Raw genomic sequence first — 22,949 nt, forward strand, 5'->3', positions numbered from 1 at the left:
ATAGGGGAGAGGGGAGGAGAGGGTGAGATGCATGGAGAGAGTATTACCATATGTAAAATAGATAGCCAACGGGAATTTACTGCATGGCTCAGGAAACTCAGACAGGAGCTCTGTATCAACCTGGGGGTGTGGGGGAGGGAGGTTCAAAAGGGAGGGGATATATGCATACCTATGGCTGATTCATGTTGAAGTGTGACAGAAAACAACAAAATTTTGTAAAGCAATTATCCTTCAATTAAAAAATAAATAATTTTTTTTTTTAATTAGGAAACCTCAGATTATTGAAAAGAAATGACAGCCAGAAAACCCTTTCTCAGGTCTCAGGAACCCTGATGATTTCCTGGAAGTGAGGGGTGGGGGAGAGAGGGGCCAGGTGAACTATTCTGAATCTCTTTGCTGTGTCCACTTCTTCACATGCCATTTGACTCCAAATTCTTATAAAATCAGAAATATCAACTCCATCAGGACTTGCAAAGCCACATAAAGAAGACTCTGCCACTCAGGGAGGCAAACTGCTTTGAAGAGGAACCCCGCAGGGACACCATGCTCATCTCCCATCGATCATCACTTATCTCTGGCCAGGGTCAGCGCTTTGCCTGCAGTTGTACCCTTTCCATTTAGAGATGTTTGGAAAAGGTGCTGTTGAAAGGACAGCCTCATGCTGGGCTCCTTTAGCCATTCCCTACAGGAAATGATGGAAATTCCTGGCATTCTTATCGGGGAAAGGGGTGAACTCCGCTGGTCTGCGCTGAGAGGAATGCTAGATCCCTTCTTTTTACTGGAGGTGGACGACTTCAAAGCAGCGCCTTCTTCAGATCTAAAGATGCAGCCAGGCTTCTGGGAACAGTCCCGGGAGAGCAGAGACAGGCAGCCTGGTCCCTGAGCCCAAACAACCAGAAGTGGAGGCAGCCAAGTGTTTATCTTGAGCAGCTTCCCTGAGATAATTCAGCATCTTCTTGGTAAACTCTTGCAACCTTCTTCTCTCCACCAAAAGCAGAAACTCGCCACGTGCTTCAGAAAGCAAACTTCTTTCTGGCTAGCTGGCTAAGTATATCTGTGCTGCTATTTTTCAGAAGACCAAAGTGGTCCTCTGTCCTTTTAGACATTCAGTGCCTCAAGCCCTCTTGCAAAGACAGCTCCATGATTTAACAAGAGCCGCTGATTGGAAGTTTCATGTGTTATCTTGTTGAAGGGTGGGGTGGGGTGGGGTGATGATGAAAAAAAGGAGCAGAGTCAGGGAAGCATTTTGGGGCAGTGCATGCATGCTAAGTCCCTTCAGTCGTGTCCATCTCTTTGCAACCCCGTGGACTACGGCCCGCTGGGCTCCTCTGTCCATGGGGTTCTCCAGGCGAGAGTATTGGAGCGGGTTGCCATTTCCTTGGGCCTGGGTTCTTCAATTCTACACAGATCTCTCAGGCTGTTCTTACATGCCCTGCCCTGTGCAGATTAAACTGTTAAAAATATTCTTGCTCATCCGAAATTATTGTCCTAGGAAAGAAAAGAGGAAGACCAGCCTGTGTGAAACTACAGGTAGAGGGAGGTCTGTGAAGTTGCGGGTAAACAAAACTCACTTTTTCTTGAAAAAATTCAAGAACAGAGTCTGGTAAATATACTTAGGGAAAGGCAACTGGTACCCCTTTTTGTTTGGTGGGGGGGGGGGAGGTGTTGTCTTTAATTGATTTATTTGGCTGTGCTGCATGTGAACTCTGAGTTACAACATATGGGATCTAGTTCCCTGACCAGGGATCGAACCTGGGGCCCCTGCATTGCGAGTGCAGAGTCTTAGCCACTGGGCCATCACCAAACCCATTTTGGACTGTTACCCCTCTGTAATTTTTCAGTAGTTCTCTGAGAATTTTTCCACTTAGTTTTTAGGAAAGACTTGAGTTCCTCTCCATAGCATATGCTTCCTTGTACTTATTGCTATTTCTCAGTTTGCCATTTTTGCAATCTTTTCTCTCACAGCTATTAATGCTCCCTATAACTGAGCCCCAAGGAAGCATCTTGGCCAAAGCTTTGTTTGTCAAACACAGACAACAAATATTTCAAACAACAAATATTTCCAGCTGTCCCCAGATGCTCATAGTCATGACATTCAAGGCGGAAGGAACCACGCAGCTCTGACTTCTCTATCAGTATAACTTCTGAAACCCTATTATTATACCAGGTCCTATTCCAGAGATAACACGAGAAAACCCGATGCAACCAATGGAACAAAGTCAGTCTTGGTGCCCCACTTATGCCCAGCACAGAAAAGGGGCAAAGGTGAAAGTGTTAGTTGCTCAGTCATGTCTGACTCTTTGCGAGTCCATGGACTGTGGCCCACCAGGTTCCTCTGTCCATGGGATTCTCTAGGCAAGAATACTGGAGTGGGTTGCCATTTCCTCCTCCAGGGGATCTTCCCAACCCTGCACTGGCAGGCAGTTTCCTTACCACTAGCACACCTAGGAAGCCCATTTTAAACACAGTAATGTATGTATGTCAGTCCCAATCTCCCAATCCATCCCACATCCCCCACTTCCCCCTTGGTATCCATAAGTGTTCTCTACATCTGTGTCTCTATTTCTGCTTTGCAAATAAGCTCATCTGTACAATTTTTCTAGATTCCACATATAAGCAATATCATACAATATGTTTTTCTCTTTTGAAAACTTCAAAAGAGAAGTTTTTCCACTTTGTATGACAGTCCATATGACACTCTTGAGGTCTATAAGACAGTCTCTAGCCTATCCACATCTCTGCAAATGGCACAATTTCATGCCTTTTTATGGCTAAGTACTATTCCATTGTATCCAGAGGCATATTTAACTCCACATCAGCCTGATGGAGTTGGCCTGTGATAACCCAAATTTTACAGGTGATGAATCAGATTTTACAGCTTTGGACAAGCATCTGCCCAAGGTCACACAGTTGGTGAGTGCTGAAACTCAGATCCAGAACCACCCACCTGGTTCCAGCATCCACACACCCAACCATTGCACCCTGCTGCCTCCAGAGACGAGGACAAACAGCCATTAAATAGGAAAGATGATGCCTGGCCTGTTAGCCTCAGGGAGTCCTGGTGAAGGAAAACTACATCAGTACGCTCTTTGAAAAGATGAAAGTGATACACAACTGTGAGCTGGATTTCTTATGATCATTTCTAATGTGGGTTAAAGCAGGATCAGGAACTCACCCCTTTTCCCACGTCTCTATTTCTATGGAACTGGGTTTCACTTATTCCTTGGAGCTGAAACGACATTCTTCTTCCCTCCTACTCTATCGTTTTAATGGGAAAAAAAAACTTTTTAACTTGAATGCACTCGCGTTAATCACATGACTAATCAGAAGGTTTCAGAAGCTATTTTTGGACCAACATGCTGAAAATTCCAAATTTTATGAATTCATATTTTTCCTGTAGAGTAGGAGCAAATTCTCTTTCCTTTTCTGCGAACTATAAGAATTAAAGATCCTAGAGCCACCATGTGATATTTTTGAAGAAAACAGTAACTGGGAAATAAGTAGAAAGATATCATTGTAATATATATCATGTTCTAGCCATAGAAAATAAAACCTGATATACTGGTACCTAATGTTCCAGAGAATGAATCCTGCCAAGCTGTAACTATAGTTACATCCCAAATTAATTAGCTCTGCACACTGAGGCCAAGAAACACTGCCCCACAGAACCTGATGAAAATTTGAAAATGCTCACTTCATTAACCTTTCAAAGTTTCCCCTCATTGGAGCTTTCATCAGAGGAGCAGATAAGTGGCAAACCCATCAGACTTAAATCAATCTCTTCTCTAGACACCTGCCCAGAACTTTGGGGAAGGGGCTAACAAACCAGGACATGAAGACATATGGAAGAAAAACAGAAGCAGGGTTGAAACCAAAATGTGACAATGAATCCTTGAATAGACAAGGGATGACCATTCCAAAATAATACCATCACATATGAGATTATTGGAGATGATCACCCATTTTGCTATCATAATTCTGTACTGAATTTGAAAAAGTATGATATTATTATGTAAACAAGCCTTATCTTTATGTAGCAAATGTTTCTGAATAAATATACATAAATAATTTTGGAAGCAAGCTACCAGATAACAATTTGCTAAAACAGTAGCCCCTACATCCTGCAAATAATTAATCCCTGGTTCATCTACAGTCTAAATTCAGGTTTTAACCACTGTATTTGCACAAACAAGACTTACCTAAAATTAGACAATGTTTGTTAGTGGTTTAGTCGTATCCAATTCTTTGTGACCCCATGGACTGTAGCTCTCCAGGCTCCTCTTTCCATGGAATTCTCCAAGCAAGAATACTGGAGTGGGTTGCAATTTCCTTCTCCAAAATTAGACAACAACTAACCCTTATGCACAGAGTCAAATACAACTGAAGTGACTTAGCACACATGCACGCTTAGGTTATCAGTCTCTTTTGCAAAAATAAAAGCCAGTGATACTACTGTGCTCATCTTCACATCTCTTTACAGGAATGAGATTTCAGACCTGTTACATTTCCATATTATGCAGCGTGTGCTTAGTCGCTCAGTGGTGTCTGACTCTTTGTGACCCCATGGACTGTAGCCTACCAGGCTCCTCTGGCCATGGGATTCTCCAGGCAAGAATACTGGAGTGGGTTGTTATTTCCTTTTCCAGAGGATCTTCTCAACCCAAGGATCGAACTCAGGTCTCCCACATTGCAGGCAAATTCTTTACCGTCTGAGCCACCAGGGAAGCCCATATTCTGCAGCAGCTGGATTAAAACGTCCAGAAAGTGATGACAGCCCCAAATCCCAGGCAAGTGGTACCACCATCTTTGATTACATAGCACTGCAGGTTCAAAGCACTTGTCCATCTAGTATCCTTCTTAGTCTCACCAAAGGTTTGGGAGGTGGATTTACCACCGTGGCAGGTGTCACTCCACCCAGCGGGCAGATGCAGCATCTGAGACCCACAGAGTGGAAGTGTCTGGTCCCAAGTCACAACAGTAAGTAGGGGCAGGGCCAACAGGACCGCCTGGTCTCTGGACACCTCCCACTCACCATCTTTCACCAACTTTGTCTTCCTTTCATGGTTAAAATTGAATCATATCTGAAGGCATGGGTTCTTGGGTTCTGCTGCTTTCAATGATCAGCCACAGCCACTTAGGAACTAAAAACCCATTTCCATGCATGCTTAGCTGCTCAGTTGTGTCCAACTCTTTGTCCAACAACTACCCCATGGACTGTAGCCTGCTAGGCTCCTCTATCCTCTGGATTTTTTTAGGCAAGCATACTAAAGAAGGTTGTCATTGCCTTTTCCAGGGGATCTTCCTGACCCCCAGATGGAACCCGCCTTTCCTGCATTAGCAGGCCGGCTCTTTACCACTGAGCCACCTGGGAAGCCCAAAAACCCATTTACTGTCTATAAAACCCGGTCTAGAGTTTCAGGCCAGAGAAGGCAGTGGCACCCCACTCCAGTACTCTTGCCTGGAGAATCCCATGGACGGAGGAGCCTGGTAGGCTGCAGTCCATGGGGTCGCGAAGAGTCAGACACGACCGAGCGATGTCACTTTCACTTTTCACTTTCATGCATTGGAGAAGGAAATGGCAACCCACTCCAGTGTTCTTGCCTGGAGAATCCCAGGGACGGGGGAGCCTGGCAGGCTGCAGTCTATGGGGTCACACAGAGTCGGACACGACTGAAGTGACTTAGCAGCAGCAGCAGAATTTCAGGCACTGTGAAAGTGATAAGGTCTCCCTGGTGGGGCCAGATTGGGTATTTCGCTCACTTAAGGGTTCCAGAACAGCAGGGATGCTTCCAGAACACAGGAGTTGAGAGGTCAACCTCAACCTCACTGTTGGCCCTTCCGCAAAACTATGCTAGCCTGAGAGTTCAAAGACCCAGCATCCAACTCAGCTCCAGTTAACCTGCCTGAGCAAGTACTTGATCTACCTGGGCCTCACCTTCCTTATCTATAAAATTAAAGGCCAATGCAAATGCTTTTGAACTATGGTGTTGGAGAAGACTCTTGAGAGTCCCTTGGACTGCAAGGAGATCCAACCAGTCCATTCTGAAAGAGATCAGCCCTGGGATTTCTTTGGAAGGAATGATGCTAAAGCCAAAGCTCCAGTACTTTGGCCACCTCATGCAAAGAGTTGACTCATTGGAAAAGACTCTGATGCTGGGAGGGATTGGGGGCAGGAGAAGGGGACGACCGAGGATGAGATGGCTGGATGGCATCACTGACTTGATGGACGTGAGTTTGAGTGAACTCCGGGAGTTGGTGATGGACACGGAGGCCTGGCGTGCTGCGATTCATGGGGTTGCAAAGAGTCGGACATGACTGAGCGACTGAACTGAACTGAACAAATCACTGCAAAATCGCTTCCAAATTCTACTTGACCCCAATGCTGGATATCCAGCACTGTGCCTAACAACTGAACCCAAGAACTGTCAAACTCTGTATGTCTCTCTCGCAGTCCATTCCAAAGTTCCCCATTTTCATTCCATCCCTCTGTTCTTCTACTAGTGCCGTTTGGTATCAGTCTCTCCAAGTCTCCCTCGTTCTCCAGTGTTTGTACATTGTTATCACGTCTCCCCTCTGAGTCATCAGTTTGCAGTTTCCACACATCACTTAACCACCGTAAATTAAATCCCTTCAGCAACTTACTATGCTTTTGTGTCATCCATCAAACCCCTGCCCATCTAGCTAGTTACAGAGTCACTAAATTTTAAATAGAATTTCTCTTCAGGTCGCTCTTTTCTCTTGGCTCTTCATGTTTCTACTGATTTCCACATAGAGATCTGCAATCTACTAAAATATATGGGCATGTCAATATTTATTCTGCCTTATTTCTATAAGTTTATTTTCCTCCTTATTTCTAACTTTTAATTTTTGTTTTGCTTTTCCTCTCCTTTATCATGTCTTGTTTCCTCTTCACTCCTATGATGACCTTCAATGAACCCACGATGGGAAAGCAGCCCGACACATGGTACTAATCCTGAAACATGTAATTGTGCAGATAAAGAACAGTAGTGGGGGGAAGGGGAGGGCATGGTGGGCAGAGCCTCTCTGTCAGCACATGAATGGAGGGGCCATGGGCTCCCTGCCACTGCATTCCCACATTAAACCCTATTTTATTCCCAGAAAGAAATACATAAGCGCATATCCAGAAGGAAAAATGCTAAAGCGGTGAGAGAGCCAGAGCAGCTGGAGGATGTTAACGTTAATCAAAGTCCGGCCAGGATTTTTTGTTTTTAAGCAACAGGAAGTAGATTTATTCTCTTTCATATTCTCTCTCTCTCTCTCTCTCACAGACACACACTCTCTCTCATTCCTTTTTACCCTACTCTTCATTTCCTCCAACCAAGGCATAGAAACACGCTGGATATAAAAACCTCAGTTCCTTTGAACTGTCTCTGGAACTTTGGTCATGTTTTCATCAGCAGTTCAATGCCAAACTGCAGAACCCGGAAAGTGTGGTCAAAGAGAGAAGACCATCCGTGAACAGCAGCCGAGGAACCCAGGAGTTAGCATATGTTTCCTGCGGCTGCCATGACAGATCACTGCAGACCTGGTAACTTATAACAACACCGATGTCTTCTCTTCTAGTTTGAAAGGCCAAAAGTCTGAGATGAGCTTCAGTCAGCCAAAGTTAAGATGGTGGCAGGGCTGCACTCCCACCAAAGTTCTCTGAATGGAAAATCTATTTCCTTGCCTCTTTTTAGCAGCTAGTGGCCACATGCATCCCTTGGATTGTGGCCCCTTCCTCGTTCTGCAGTGCTCATCATACCACTCTCTGTTCCCATCATCCCGTCTTCTCTCCACAATCAAATCTTCCTCTCCCTCCCTTTCACAAGGATACCTATGACTACATTTAGAGCCCACCCAGATAATACAGAATAACATCCCCTTCTCAATCTCTTGACTTAATCACATCTGCAAAATGCTTTCTGCCACAGAAGGTCACATTCATGTTCTGGGGCTTAGAATGAGGGTATCTTTGTTCAGCCTACCATAGAGCACTGGTGTTTAGATGGGTTCCTGGAGAAAGTCTTACTCTCACTTCTCCCTTACCAACGACTAAGTTAAGAGCATGGGCCTTGAGGAAAAAGGGAAAAGATGTCTCCTAAATCTCAAAATAGATAAACGCCCGTCTTGTCACAGATTGACCTTCCCCACCATGTTGTGCCTGTTAGGCCATCTGGTTTGTATTCGGCGAGCTGCATCCCATCCCTTCCCCAACCACGCCTGGGTGCAACTCCTGTCCCACGACCCTCCGATTTCGTGACAAACCACCTACTTGTTAATACAGAAACTCAACATGCAACCAGAACTGGGCCTTAGAGCCATGCATATTCTTGTGCATCAAAGGTCCGGCCACAGTCACATTACCATTTCCCAGATCGAGCACAGAGAAGGAACGAAGCTTTGCTAGAACTTACCAAACCGCTTGTAACCGAAGGAATGTACCTCCTCCTCCTCTGCAAAATCGTCTGCGGGGGGAAGAGAAGACAGAGCGTTAACCCTGGTAAGACCGGAAATGCTGGACTCAACTTCCGTTTCCACCTGCTCCACCCTCCCCTCGCCCACCCTGCTCCCCACTCCTGGAGCACACCAGGAGAAAGACCAAAGGGTCCCTTCACTGGCTGTCCCCTCAGCCTGGAATGCTGTTCCTCCGGCTCTTTAGGCAACTCCTCCTAATTCCGGTCTCAGCGGAGGTATGGTACCTCTGAGATGCCTTTCCGGACTACCACTCAGCCACTCTGTGTCAAATCGTCCTACTTTAATATCACTCTCTGATGTCATTCTCATTTATGTGTAAGTGTGTGTTATCACACATCCCATGAGCAAAAAATTTTTTACTGACTTCATCAATGAATTCCATGTATCTAGAATGGTGCCTGTCACAGAAGTGTTAGTCACTCAGTCATGTCCAACTCTTTGCAACCCCAAGGACGGTAGCCCACCAGGCACCTCTGTCCATGGAATTCTCCAGATGAGAATACTGGAGTGGGTTGCCACTCCCTTCTCCAGGGATCTTCCCGACCCAAGGATCGAACTCAGGTCTCCCACATTGCAGGCAGATTCTTTATCATTTGAACTACTAGGAAAAACCCTGTCACAGCATGGGCTTAATAGATTTTGGTGAATAAATGACTGAATAATCAACTGACAAAAGGGTCAAGTTATCATCAATAACTGAGCCTAGGGCCTTCCTGTGCAGATGCCAGGCTGTGAAGTCACCTCTTCTACCTACTGTGGCATCTCAGGAGCCCAGCATGATTCCTGCAAGGATAGGCAAATCTTTCCCCATTCTTCTTCCAATGGATAACTGGGACTGATGGATGGTTTCCCAGTAAGTGGATTTCCTTGCTGTGGGGATTCCTAAAGGTGGGGCCACTGTGGAAACAAGGGTGTTATTGTGTCAGCCATGCTTTCTACCAAAAGCCTAAATACTCCTCCTCACGTGGTCATGATGCAATTCCTTATCACACTGATAATGAACTTATTTCACACTTGTCAGGTATGGGTGTACCTGATTATAGGATACTTTAAAAAAAAAAAACTCCATTTTTTTAAAATTTATTTTTTTATTGTAGGATAATTGCTTTACAGAATTTTCTTGTTTTCTGTCAAACCTCAACATGAATCAGCCATGCTGCTGCTGCTAAGTCACTTCAGTTGTGTCCAACTCTGTGCGACCCCACAGATGGCAGCCCACCAGGCTCCGCTGTCCCTGGGATTCTCCAGGCAAGAACACTGGAGTGGGTTGCCACTTCCTTCTCCAATGCATGAAAGTGAAAAGTGAAAGTGAAGTTGCTCAGCCGTATCCAACTATTAGCGACCCCATGGACTGTAGCCCACCAGGCTCCCCCGCCCATGGGATTTGCAAGAGTACTAGAGTGGGGTGCCATTGCCTTCTCCAGGTACGCATATATCCCCTCCCTCCTGAACTTCCCTCCTCATCCCACCCCTTGAGGTTGATACAGAGCCCCTGTTTGAGTTTCCTGAGCCATAAAGCAAATTCTTGTTGGCTATCTATTTTACATATGGTAATGTAAGTTTCCATGTCACTCTTTCCATACATCTCACCCTCTTCTGCCCTCTCCCCATGTCTATAAGTCTATTCTCTATTTCTGTTTCTCCACGGCTGCCCTGTAAATTCCTCAGTACTGTTTTTCTAGATTCTGTATACGTGCGTTAGAATATGATATTTATATTTCTCTTTCTGACTCACTTCACTCTGTATAATAGGTTCTAGGTTCATCCACCTTATCAGAACTGACTCGAACGCATTCCTTTTTATGGCTGAGTAATATTCCATTGTATATAGGTACCACAGCTTCTTTATCCATTCATCTGTCGATAGACATCTAGGTTGCTTCCATGTTCTAGCTATTGTCAATAGTGCTGCAATGAACAATAGGATAAAAACACTCCAATTTTTTAAAGTCTATATTGAACTTGCCACAATACTGTTTCTATTTTATGTTTTGGTATTTTGGTCCCAAGACATGTGGGATCTTAGCTCCCTGATCAGGGATCAAACCCACATCCCCTGCATTGGAAGGTGAAGTCTTAATCATGGGACCACAAGGAAAGTCTCTAAAGCAATACTTCTTTTTCTTCTCTTCCTTCTTTTAAAATTTTTTGTGTTGGGGTATAGCCAATTAACAAACAATGTTGTGATAGTTTCAAGTGAAAAGGGAAGGGACTCAGCCATATATATACATGTATCCATTCTCTCCCAAACTCCCCTCCCTTCCAGGTTGCCATATAACATTGAGCAGAGCTCCTTGTGCTATAAAGTAGGTCCTTATTGGTTATCCGTTATAGCAGAGTGTCCATGTCAATCCCCCAATTCCCTAACTATCCCATTCCCCCCATCCTTCCCCACGGTAAACATGTTTGTTCTCTAAGTCTGTGAATCCGTTTCTGTTTTGTAAGTTAAGTTCATTTGTATAATTTCTTTCTAAATTCCACATATAAGAGATGACATATGACATTTTTCCTTTTCTGTCTGACTTACTTCACCTAGTATGACACTCTCTAGGTCCATCCATGTTGTTCCAGATGGCATTATCTCCTTCTTTTTAATGGCTTCATGATATTCCATTACATAAATATATATACACACACACCACATCTTCTTTATCCATTCTTCTGTCAATGGACATTTAGGTTGCTTCTGTGTCTTGGCTACTGGGTAACTAATTATTCTTGAGCTGGTCACCACCACTGCTCCAGCAATTAGCTTCCCTTCACCCACATACAGTTCAGCTCAAAAGTGCTGACTCAGCGCTCACTATGGACCAGAGACTGTCAGGCAGTGGGGCTACAGAAATGAGTGAGACATAGTCCCTTCCCTCAAGAAGCTGATAGGCTTTCAAAGAAAAAAGAAACATAGTGGGGAAATAAAGCCTCTGTGATTATCTTTTTCAGCCAACAGTGGGATGCAGGACCTAGTTATAACTGAACCTTGAAATGCTGTGGAAAAACCAAGGTGTGTGAGATATCCCACACAACATGCTGAACATCAGCACACTAATCTGTCATGAAGTGTTATGAAAACACTGTTATGAAAAGTGTAAGAGAAGAACTACTCCTAAGACCATGGAGAAGTCAGAAATCTCTGTGTTTTACCATGTTTCCTTATTTAGTGAACAAGGAAGAGACTTGCTTGGAATCTAGAAATCCTGGGTTTCATAATTCAAGTCATCTTCTTCTGTCAAGGATTAAAGCTTTCGTTCTTTCTAGATGGAAGAATGCGCTTACAACCAAAAGAAGAGAGCCTTTTTCTCACTGACTTGGTGATTGGTTAGTTCACCAAAGACATATTAAGCCCCTAGCCTGTGCCCACTTTCCTAAGTAATTCTCTCACTGATATCTGTGAGGTCTGATCTAGTGTCACTTAAAGGGAAACCCTTGGGAGACTTCCTTGGAAGTCCAAAGGTTAAGATTCCACACTTCCAATGCAGAGGGTGCAGGTGCCATCCCACATCAGGGAACTAAGATCGCATATGCCGTGTGGCACAGCCAAAAAAAATGAGGGAGAGAGAAACCATTAGCTGCTGCTTCAGCTTAGAAATTCACACACTTATTCACTCCATCACTAAATAGGTACTTATAGACCAGAGGAGTTGATGGGACATTAGTATAGGTAACAATGCCACCCAGGCGTCAGTCTCCCCTGCCAGCTCCAGCCCCTCTACCGTGGAGCCACGACCACACAAGAATCCACTCACATGCACAGGTTGTAGGCCAAGGATCCACCAGTGACAATCTCACTGCGGAGTCAAAAAAGCAGCTTGTGCTGTGCTCTCAGTAGCAAACAGCTTAAAAATTAGTGTTCTCCCCAAAGCATCTTTTCAGCGGAAACGAAGATCATGGCATCCAGTCCCATCACTTCATGGGAAATAGACGGGGAAACGGTGGAAACAGTGTCAGACTTTAATTTGGGGGGCTCCAAAATCACTGCAGATGGTGACTGCAGCCATGAAATTAAAAGACGCTTACTCCTTGGAAGAAAAGTTATGACCAACCTAGATACCATATTCAAAAGCAGGGACATTACTTTGCCGACTAAGGTCCGTCTAATCAAGGCTATGGTTTTTCCTGTGGTCGTGTATGGATGTGAGAGTTGGACTGTGAAGAAGGCTGAGCGCTGAAGAATTGATGCTTTTGAACTGTGGTGTTGGAGAAGACTCTTGAGAGTCCCTGGGACTGCAAGGAGATCCAACCAGTCCATTCTGAAGGAGATCAACCCTGGGATTTCTTTGGAGGGAATGATGTTAAAGCTGAAACTCCAGTACTTTGGCCACCTCATGCGAAGAGTTGATTCATTGGAAAAGACTCTGATGCTGGGAGGGATTGGGGGCAGGAGGAGAAAGGGACGACAGAGGATGAGATGGCTGGATGGCATCACGGACTCGATGGACATGAGTCTGAGTGAACTCCGGGAGATGGTGATGGACAGGGAGGCCTGGCGTGCTGCGATTCATGGGGTCGCAAAGAGTTGGACACGACTGAGCGACTGAACTGAACTGAACTGAACCATTTAGTTTGTTTGTTTGTTTTCTTTTTCCTCTCTGGTCTTTTTCCCATGCAGCATTTTTAGTCTGCCTGACTCCTCTCTCCTTCCTGAAATTTCCCTGGGAACTTCAAACATCTCAGACTTCTATTATTAAAGCAATTCAGTGCTGGCCTCCAAATTAACCTAAGACAACCCATTAACATTTCAAGGAAACAAAGGCTTTACGGGCGACCCCTAATAGGAACTCAAAGAGGATGTCCTGTTGCTCGACTTAACCTGCATCCCAAGAGGATGAGAAACATTTTTTTTTTGATTAAAAAATTTTTAATTTCTTTTAATTTTTAATTGGAGAATAATTGCTTTACAATATCATGTTGGTTTCTGCCATACATCAACATGAATCAGCCATACATATGGCCCCTCCCTCCTGAACCTCCTTCCCACCTCCCAGCCCATCCCACCATTCTAAGTTGTCACAGAGCACCAGGTTTGAGCTCCCTGCATCACTCAGCAAATTCCCACTGGTTATCTGTTTTACATACGGCAATGTAAAGGATGAGAAATTCTTATGTGCTCAGTCACTCAGTCATGTCTGACTTTTTGCAACCCCATGAACTGTAGCCCGCCAAGCTCCTCCGTCCATGGGATTCTCCAGGCAAGCACACTGGAGTGGGTTGCCATTTCCTATTCCAGAGGATCTTCTCACCCCAGAGATTGAAACCACACGTCTCATGTCTCCTGCATTGGCAGGAGGGTTCTTTACCACTAGCGCCACCTGGGAAGCCCCATAGCAGCCACTAAAAGAATATAAATCTCTATCTCACTCAACTCTACAAAAAGGTACTAAATCATCTGAGATACTCAGGGTACAAAGTACCCAGAGAACAAATTATTGGGATTATCAGGGAAGGTATCTTGGAGAAACATCTTAATCTTTCTTAACATTTGTTCTTTGGAAGGAAAAAGAGTTTGGGGGAAACACCGTATCCCTTCTTGAAAATTCATTGTGGTTTTGGAACTATTAGACTCCGGGACATGCCTAAAGAGAGAGAAATGGTTCAACTTTGTTTCATTCGATGCATTTGCAAGAGTTGACTTTTCATATCCTTAAAAGCTGGGTCACATTGGGCAGGTAGACATTCCATTAAGGTGGGGGTGGTGCACAGCCCCTGTCAGAGTCCCCAGCTGTGTCCTTACCAAACAGATGATTCAGGCTGGTGATGGAGTGATTCATTTTAGGAATTGAAAAAGAGGAAGAAGCAGGAGCTGCCAGGGCCTGTGGCTGTGTGGATGGCCCACATTGAACTATAAAAGCCATAGGAGAGAGGAGACAAGGTCAGCTGTCCCCAGTGCCTGAGCATCTGAGAGGGCAAAAGGCTACCACAGGACCCACATGGCTGGCAGATGGATTTGAGGAAGACAAACAGCCTGATCTCATGTGCAAGGTTATATTTTGTTCTCAAAACCCTTTCCTCACACTCAGTGGACCCAGGCTAAGTGCAGCCCAGATTTTCTTTTCTTTTATAAAAGTCATCTTACTTATTTATTTAGGCCATGCCTCGCCACATGTGAATTGATGGCTTTCAAATTGTGGTGCCGGAGAAGACTCTTGAGAGTCCCTTGGACGGCAAAGAGATCAAACTAGTCAATCCTAAAGGAAATCAACCCTAAATATTCACTGGAAGGACTCATATTGAAGCTGAAACTCCAATACTTCAGCCACTTGATGTGAAGAGCTGACACATTGGGAAAGACCTTGATGCTGGGAAAGATTGAAGGCACAAGGAGAAGGGGCAGCAGAGGATGAGATAGTTGGATGGCATCACCAACTCAATACACATGAATTTGAGCAAACTCAGGAAGATAGCAGAGGACAGGGAAGCCTGGTGGGCTGCAGTCCATGAGGTCACGAAGAGTCGGACACAGCTTAGGGACTGAACAACAATTGTGGCATGTGAGATCTTAGTTCCCTAACCAGGGATCAAACCCTCACTGCCTGCATTGGAAGCTTGGAGTCAACCTCTGGGTGGCCAGGGAAACCCCCCAGATTTCCTTTGCAGTCTCAGGGGCCTGCAGAGGTGATGGGTTCAAATAAGGATATTCCCTCTCAAGGATCTAATCACCTTTGCAACCTGCCACTTCTCAAAATCTGTCTGTGACATAATCTATATCATGCAATTGCTACACTTTGACATGAGCAAGAATTTTGTTAAGATTTAAGGCCTCTCAGTTCTGCAATGGCCAGAACTCAATCCCTGCTTCTGACAGCAGTTAGCCTGCAGAAAAGAAGAAACCTTAACATCCTAAATAACAAAATGTGTTTCACTGAAGATTTATATCTACAAGCACGTACTTTCTTGGCTGACACAGACGTACTACAGCATTTTTATTGCAGTATCTACGAGCCACATGACTTTTGCTTGTCTATTTCAAAATATGATTTTTATTTATTTACTCTTCTTGGTAATTGGCACAGAGCCATGCTGGCCAGAGGTTTCGTGACGGAGAACACTGAACAGAATTCTTCCTGACATTCTTTGAGCATCACTGATTTCAGAGTACCATGAGTTCAAGTGAAGTTTAGTTTAGTTGGCTTGGAGAACTGAGTCATCCATATTAATATGTTCCGATCAATCTGTGGACCAAGTTGTGCAATATCCCCGTGGTTAGAATTTACCTCTCCTTGCCCTGCAGCCCCTCTGTGTCAGTGTGACAGCAATTATCTCCATCTGTCTTACATTCCTGTTCTGGTTTTGACTTCCCGCAGATGGAAAGTCCTCTCAAAACGGGACATTTATCACGTTGTCCCCTCAGCAGCTAGCACATCTGTGGCATATTACAGAAACTCAGGTGGTGCTAGTGGTAAAGAATTCGCTTGCCAGTGTAGGAGATGTAGGAGATGAAAGAGACGCGTGTTCAATCCTTGGGCTGGGAAGGTCCCCTGGAGGAGGGCATGGCAAACCACTCAAGTATTCTTGCCTGGAGAATCCCATGGACAGAGGAGCCTGGCAGGCTACAGTCCATAGCGTTGCAAAGAGTCGGACATGACTAAGCGACTCAGCACATACAGACGCACATCTTATTAATATAAACCCCAAATATTGATCTAGTCCAGACTGTAATACAACTATATTGGGATGATGAGGGGCATCAGGAGGTATCCGTGACAGTAGTCAGGTGGAGGTGAAGGGCAGGAGAACTAAATCCTCATCTGCTGTAAACGGAAGTCAATATACAATGCCCCAAACCAAAATAATAACAATAATAATTAAAATAATAAAAATGACTCTTTGAGACCCCATGGGCTGTAGCCTGCCAGGCTCTTCTGTCCATGGGATTTCCCAGGCAAGAATACTGGAGTGGGTTGTCATTTCCTTCTCCGGGGATCTTCCCAACCCAGGGATCAAACCTGTGTCTCCTGCATTACAGGAGGATTCTTTACTGCCTGGGAAGCCCAGTGAAAATGAAGACTGCCATAAACATGTCATTTAAGGACATGGGGCTATAGGAGCTTGTCCACATTAAGAACTGCCAACATCTCTTTCCATCCCTCCACGTGAAAGTTCACGTCCATTCTCTTGAATTTGGGAGGATCTTGTGACTCGCTGTGGCCGACGGAATTTGCCGAAGTAGCAGTGGGTGACCTTGGGGTCTAGGTCTTCTCCAAGACCTCTGCTCTTCGGCTTCTGTTCTCACCCCCTAGGCAGTTGGCTACCTTGGGAAATATCCAGGCACCCTGCTGGACCAGAGGTGACCTGGTGAGAGGGAATCCCTGGGGAATGAGAGACTCTGATGGGGAGGGGAGAGCCCGGCCAGGCCTTGGCCCGTCCAGCCTCCCCAGGATGCTCTAGCCCAATCAACACCTCAGGAGGCAGAGACCAGCCTGAATCGCAGAGTTGTGAGCAAATAAACAGCTGTTATTTGAAGCGACAGAGCTTGGGGATTCTGTCTTCTAGGCATCGGTAGAGAACTGAAAGAAAAGCCGATGCCAAAATCAAATGCAAAAAATGTTCTCAGGAGGTTGCCTCTGGGGACTGGAAAATGATAAAATGAAGTGGGCTGGGCAGGAAATTGCTGTTTTTCATAATAAATAAGATGTTCTTTGACTCTCTAAACTATGTGCATCTCTAACTTTGATAAACAAAAAAAAAAAGAAAGAAAGAACAAAAATCAAACAAACAAAACAAGGAAACGTGTAGGGAAAATAAAAGTCAGGTAGACTAAAAAAGAAAGCCCACCAGTCCACAGACACTGAGGACCGGAAAAGGTCCCCGGGTCCAAAGAGCCGGCACGCAGAGTTCACCCTGGAGCGACCGCACAGAAGATCTGGGCTCACAGCCTTCATGGCTGCACTGGGTAGCTTCTGGCAAATGCCATGTTGATCAGAACAAGTTCAGGCACTTTCGGGAGCCAGGTTGAAGGACCGTGGACAGAGGCAAGGCTGAATGCAAACTTAACAAGCTGGGCTCAGCGCTGCCGTTCACCCTGTCCTGTCTCCACCCTGAGAAAGGAGCCCTGGCTTCTTTAGTAGCGTCATCACCACTAGAACAGAACAGAGTGGTCCCCTGGGCTCTCAAGATCTTTAACTGCTTCCAAACCAGTCGGCAAGCACCATTCCTGCAAGTTGGTCTTGTGTGTCCCACCACCCACCCAGTGCGGGAGAAGGAGAGGAGGGCACCCCTGGGGCCAAATACCCAGTGCCCACTGACCGCTGGAGTCCACAGCCACCCTCCACTGGCCGCTGCTCTAGGGGAGCAGCTTTCATGCAGGCATTTGTGAGAACCATAGCCTCAATAGAGTGTCACCTGGGTTGCTAAATATTTTGGGTATCCCCTTGGATATTGGCAGGCAGATTCTTTACCGCTGAGCCACCAAGGAAGCCCATATCACTTGATTAACTTAACATAAATGGTTCATAATTGGCAATTACATTCCTGCCTGGAATAAACAGTAAGTCACAATTATACAGTGTTCCAAAACCTAAAATATCTTGAGTTCTCCTTAAGTGCAAGACACCACTCTAAACAACTGAGCTAAACTAACCTATATAATCCTCAAAAAATAGAAAAAAACAGCATCCAGTATATGTCATTATTATCCCCCCATTTGACAGATGAGGAAACTGAGGGGCCCAGGAGGTTAACGAGTATGTAGGTGGTCAGCAGGCCCTCTGGTTTCAGAGCCCACACTCCTCACAACACTGAAATCGTCAGGTTCCACTCCTGGGAACACTACATATAATTACATTTTTTGAGATAGGCATATTTTAAAGTATCAATATATATTAATACTTTGGATTATAAATTTAGAATATAAATTTGGATATTTTGCCTTCAAATAATGTCATATATACATATATCAGCTGCTTTCCAAACATTTCTATGTCATAACTAAGTGACTTAGGCCTCAAAAGTGCAGATATTTTCACAAACCAATGACAAGTTGGTTTTTGCACACAGAATGTCAAATATCCAACCTCTTAGGCAAGTGTTTATGACTTCACAAAACAAAGAATTTTCATCCTAAATGACTCAGGAAGCATAAGTCATATTTAATATGTCCAATTCCAATAAATAAATTAATTTTTAATTTCCCATGTTGAAAAATATCTTTCCTTAATAACTTTTAAGAGTATCAATGGACTGTGATAAATTCAAGGGTTAAGAAAGCTCCTGGACTCTCTTTGGAATTTTAATTTGGGATTACTCATTTCTGCTTTCACTGCTATATAATTTCAAAGGTCCCTTAAGCAATCAGCAGGACCTGTTCAGGGTACTATTTTGGTTTGGGCCCTTCAAACATCATTCACTTAAATAGAAATCAAATTACTGCTTGATTGAATAGTTGCCTTCCCCAAGCTTTGGATGACTGGTGTGATTAGAAACCACGCTATCAGTAGTAAAGAGTGAAGGTTCTATGAGGAATGTCAATACCTTTCTATCCTTTGTTAAGGTGTTTATTTATTGTTATTATCATCATCATCATTATTGCTCATCATTGGTGGTTAAGTCTGTTCCTGAAAAGCAATTCTGACAATGCTACACTGTCTGAAGGCAAACCTGTCAGCAAGACAGCACAGGGGCTGTTTGCAGAGTCAACGACTTCAGCAAGCCATTCACACTCATTCAGTCAGTCACAAGAAAACCTCCCAGCAGATAAATTCTACAAAGGGCAGCAACCCTGGAATGTGCCTTATCTCTGCAGGAGCTCCAGCCTAGAGAGGTTCCTCCAGTGACTGGCTGAAGAGCACAGCAGTTTCTTCAGACCTTTGATGCCACATTATTAAGGCCTAAGGCCAGACAGGAGGGGACCTCTTCTACTCTGCTCACTCAGCATCTATGAACTGTGGCACATGGTAGGGACTTAACAAATGTTTTAATAAGTCCCCAGCATTTATCTTCCCACTCACAACCCAGTTCCCTGCCTCCAGGGCATAGGCAGGAATTCCAGAATCTGAGAGAGTCTGTGCCTTCAGAGTGGCATAAGAGTAAAAGACGGAAAGGCAGGACCAGACTGGTTACAGCTGACTCGTGGTGAGGGTAGACGCTTCTCACAGGTGATCACCTAAGTGCCCTTGAACACTGTCCCCTGACCCCCAACTGCCCGATTCTTTTCACTCTGATTTGCCCCTCAAAAGGAGAAAGGCTACACTCTGCCACCATTCTGGGCTCCTTGTGCGTGCGTGTGTGCTAAGTTGCTTCAGTTGTGTCCGACTATTTGTGATCCTGTGGACTATAGCCCGCCAGGCTCCTCTGTCCGTGGGGGTCTTCAGGGAAGAAAACTGGAATGGATTTCCTTCTCCAGGGAATCTTCCCAACCCAGTGATCGAACCTGCGCCTTTTATGCTTTCTGCATTGGCAGACAGGTTCTTTACCACTAGTGCCATCTGGAAAGCCCTCCCAGCACCTAACCACTATTTCCCTTAGTGGGAAGACATGAATCAGACTTCCTCCTAAGAGATCACTCACATGCTAGGTTCGCTCGAGGAATAACATTTTTCTATCACTAAATTTTAAATGTCTATTTTCTCATTTGAAAACAAACACTTTGAAGGCCATTTAACTTACTTTAGGCAGCAGCTGCATCAACGGTTTTGAAATAATGCTTCAATAAAAATAAGCATGAATTCAGAAAATTAGAATTATGCTATAAGCTTAGAAGTTATCATCTGCCAGCTTTTCTCTTTCACACCATTATTGTTGAATAAGCCACATGGTTGCGGTGGGGGTGAGGGTCAGGGGATGGGAACAATCTGGGAAAATTGCATAGGAGACCACTGGGAAGATATATACTTAGCAATAATTAAACCTCAGATTAGGAATGTCAAGCATCTTCAAACTAATGAAAAGTCAAAAGTGTAACTGGGTCGCAAATTCGTCTTCCAGAGGAAAACAAGCCTCAATTCCCAAACAGTGAAAGGAAAAAGACCTCACTTTGTTTCCATTTTCCTGCAGAAAACATGATTCTTTCAATGTTAAAAGCAGTCAGAACCTACACAAGTGTTTGCTTATCCCAGTTAAGGACAAGACATCTTAGGCACCTGGAAAGCCAAGAGACTGCCAGTCTGGGAAAACAGGGAGTAGAAATACACTGCTTACTAGCACCTTTTAAAAGTATCATTTCCAGATAGCATTTCAGAAATGTTTACAAACAAAAGCATAAATATAAGCAGTTGGACACTATGTTTTAATGGCACTGACATCCTCCCTGCGTTAAATTAGAACAGTGGTTTGAACCAATGTGGTCCTGTGAGCTGGTGGTTGTTGTAGGCCATCCCTTTTTTTTTTTTAATTTTAATTTTAATTTTTTTATTTTTATTTTTTTGAATCCACCACGGGTATACATGCATTCCCAAACATGAACCCCCCTCCCACCTCCCTCCCCATAACATCTCTCTGGATCATCACCGTGCACCAGCCCCAAGCATGATGTATCCTGCGCTGGACATAGACTGGCGATTCGATTCTTACATGATAGTATACATGTTACAATGCCATTCTCCCAAATCATCCCACCCTCTCCCTCTCCCTCTGAGTCCAAAAGTCTGTTATACACATCTGTGTCTTTTTTGCTGTCTTGCATACAGGGTCGTCATTGCCCTCTTTCTAAATTCCATATATATGCGTTAGTATACTGTATTGGTGTTTTTCTTTCTGGCTTACTTCACTCTGTATAATTGGCTCCAGTTTCATCCATCTCATCAGAACTGATTCAAATGTATTCTTTTTAATGGCTGAGTAATACTCCATTGTGTATATGTACCACAGCTTTCTTATCCATTCATCTGCTGATGGACATCTAGGTTGCTTCCATGTTCTGGCTATTATAAACAGTGCTGTGATGAACATTGGGGTACATGTGTCTCTTTCAATCCTGGTTTCCTCAGTGTGTATGCCCAGTAGTGGGATTGCTGGGTCATAAGGTAGTTCTATTTGCAAGCAGGCCATCTCTTAAGTAACAAGTGCTACTGCATTAAAATTCACCAATACTCCCAACTTCCAGAACTAGAAATGTGATTTCTTAATGACACACCTAACTCTAGAGGAGTCCGATTCCTTCATAAAGAGTGTGAATATTAAAAACCATGAAATTTATGGTGCAGTACAGCTAATTGAAAATGTAATTAGAAATAAATTAAAACCAACTTCATGTTTTAATCACTGTGGAACACTGAAAGTATTCCAGCAGCAGGGCAAGTAATTTTCTTCCAGAAAATGTATAATGATGTCATTATTTTTCTACTTGGGACTCTAGAGAAGGATGAAATAAGAGACAGACATTTGCTGAATGCAACAGATAGGTGGTGCTGTGGCTCACTGAAGCCTTGGAATTAGACTCCAAAGGCCTGGGTTTTTACAAAGGCTATATCCCAAGTTTAAAAATCAGAATTAGAAAGTCAAATAAGTGCCTTGAAAAGGCATCTGACTTGCATAGTAGCTGAATTTTTGCCTTGACAAATAAACTTCTGTAGTTTCTAAGATGTCCACTAATTTTCTATTTGGCTAAAGAATGTTTTGGGTTAACACTTCAGTTTTAAGCATTTGCAAGGTCTGTCACAGACTTCTATCACTTAGAGAAATCAAATACTAATGCAACATTGGCTTAAACATAATGAGTTCATTGCTTTATGACATAATTACGAACCCAGGGAAAATTCTGTGTTGGTTACCTATGACAAATTGTCCAAATAATTCTACTTGGTAAAGGCAGCTTTCTTTTTTTGGCTAAAAACATACTCTGCTTGGCTTCAAAAGGCTTGTGTCTGATTTCTTGGCTCCATCCCTTCCTGGCTGCTCCACCAGCTTCGAGTTCCTTGGCTACTTAATCATCTGAGAATCACTTTTCTTCCAGTCCAAGGGTTCTATCTGGTGTCCTAGGTCTCTCCAAGACTCATAGGGAACCTGGCCAAGCTTGTTTTTAGATGCCTACTACCCCCCTTGTTGCTGGTTTCTATTTCTTCTTATGTTTCCATATCTATGGTGTAGGGGTTAAAATGCCTATCTTATAGGATGTTTGAGAGGGTTCACTGATGAAGTGTTTGTAGAGGGTGGAGCATACTGGCGCACTTAGTAGGTACTGAAAAAACATTACTGTCTGCTACCTTCCCCACCTCACAAACCAGACAAGCACAAATTCTATGGCAATTGCTGGTAAGCAAATCTCTCACAGAACATTTCGTTTTAAAAGAGGCCTTCAAAGTGACTAGCCTCCCCAGGAATTCAGCCCCTCAGTCCCCTTCACCTATTGGGGCAGAAGGTAAGTGGGGTGTTGAGGCAGTGCCCAGACCACAGAGGATAAGCAATGAGCCTTCTCCAAGCAGTGTGCTAGCTGGTCTAGAATGTAGTATAAGTCATGACTTATATATAATATACTTATATAATATATACACTTCCCTGGTGACTCTGACCGTAAAGAATCTGCCTATAACAAAGGAGACTCA

General features: G+C 44.1%; 1 protein-coding gene across 1 annotated transcript in view; it reads right to left on the reverse strand.

The window, feature by feature from the left end:
* COLEC12 (collectin subfamily member 12) overlaps positions 1–22,949 on the reverse strand; it is a 178,896-nt gene that overhangs the window by 153,929 nt on the left and 2,018 nt on the right. Inside the window, exon 2 of the mRNA XM_004020490.6 lies at positions 8,418–8,468. Coding sequence (XP_004020539.3) covers positions 8,418–8,468 — 51 coding nt within the window. The remainder of the gene's footprint in view (positions 1–8,417; positions 8,469–22,949) is intronic.

This window comes from Ovis aries, chromosome 23 (genome assembly GCF_016772045.2).
Source record: "Ovis aries strain OAR_USU_Benz2616 breed Rambouillet chromosome 23, ARS-UI_Ramb_v3.0, whole genome shotgun sequence".
Taxonomy (NCBI): domain Eukaryota; kingdom Metazoa; phylum Chordata; class Mammalia; order Artiodactyla; family Bovidae; genus Ovis; species Ovis aries.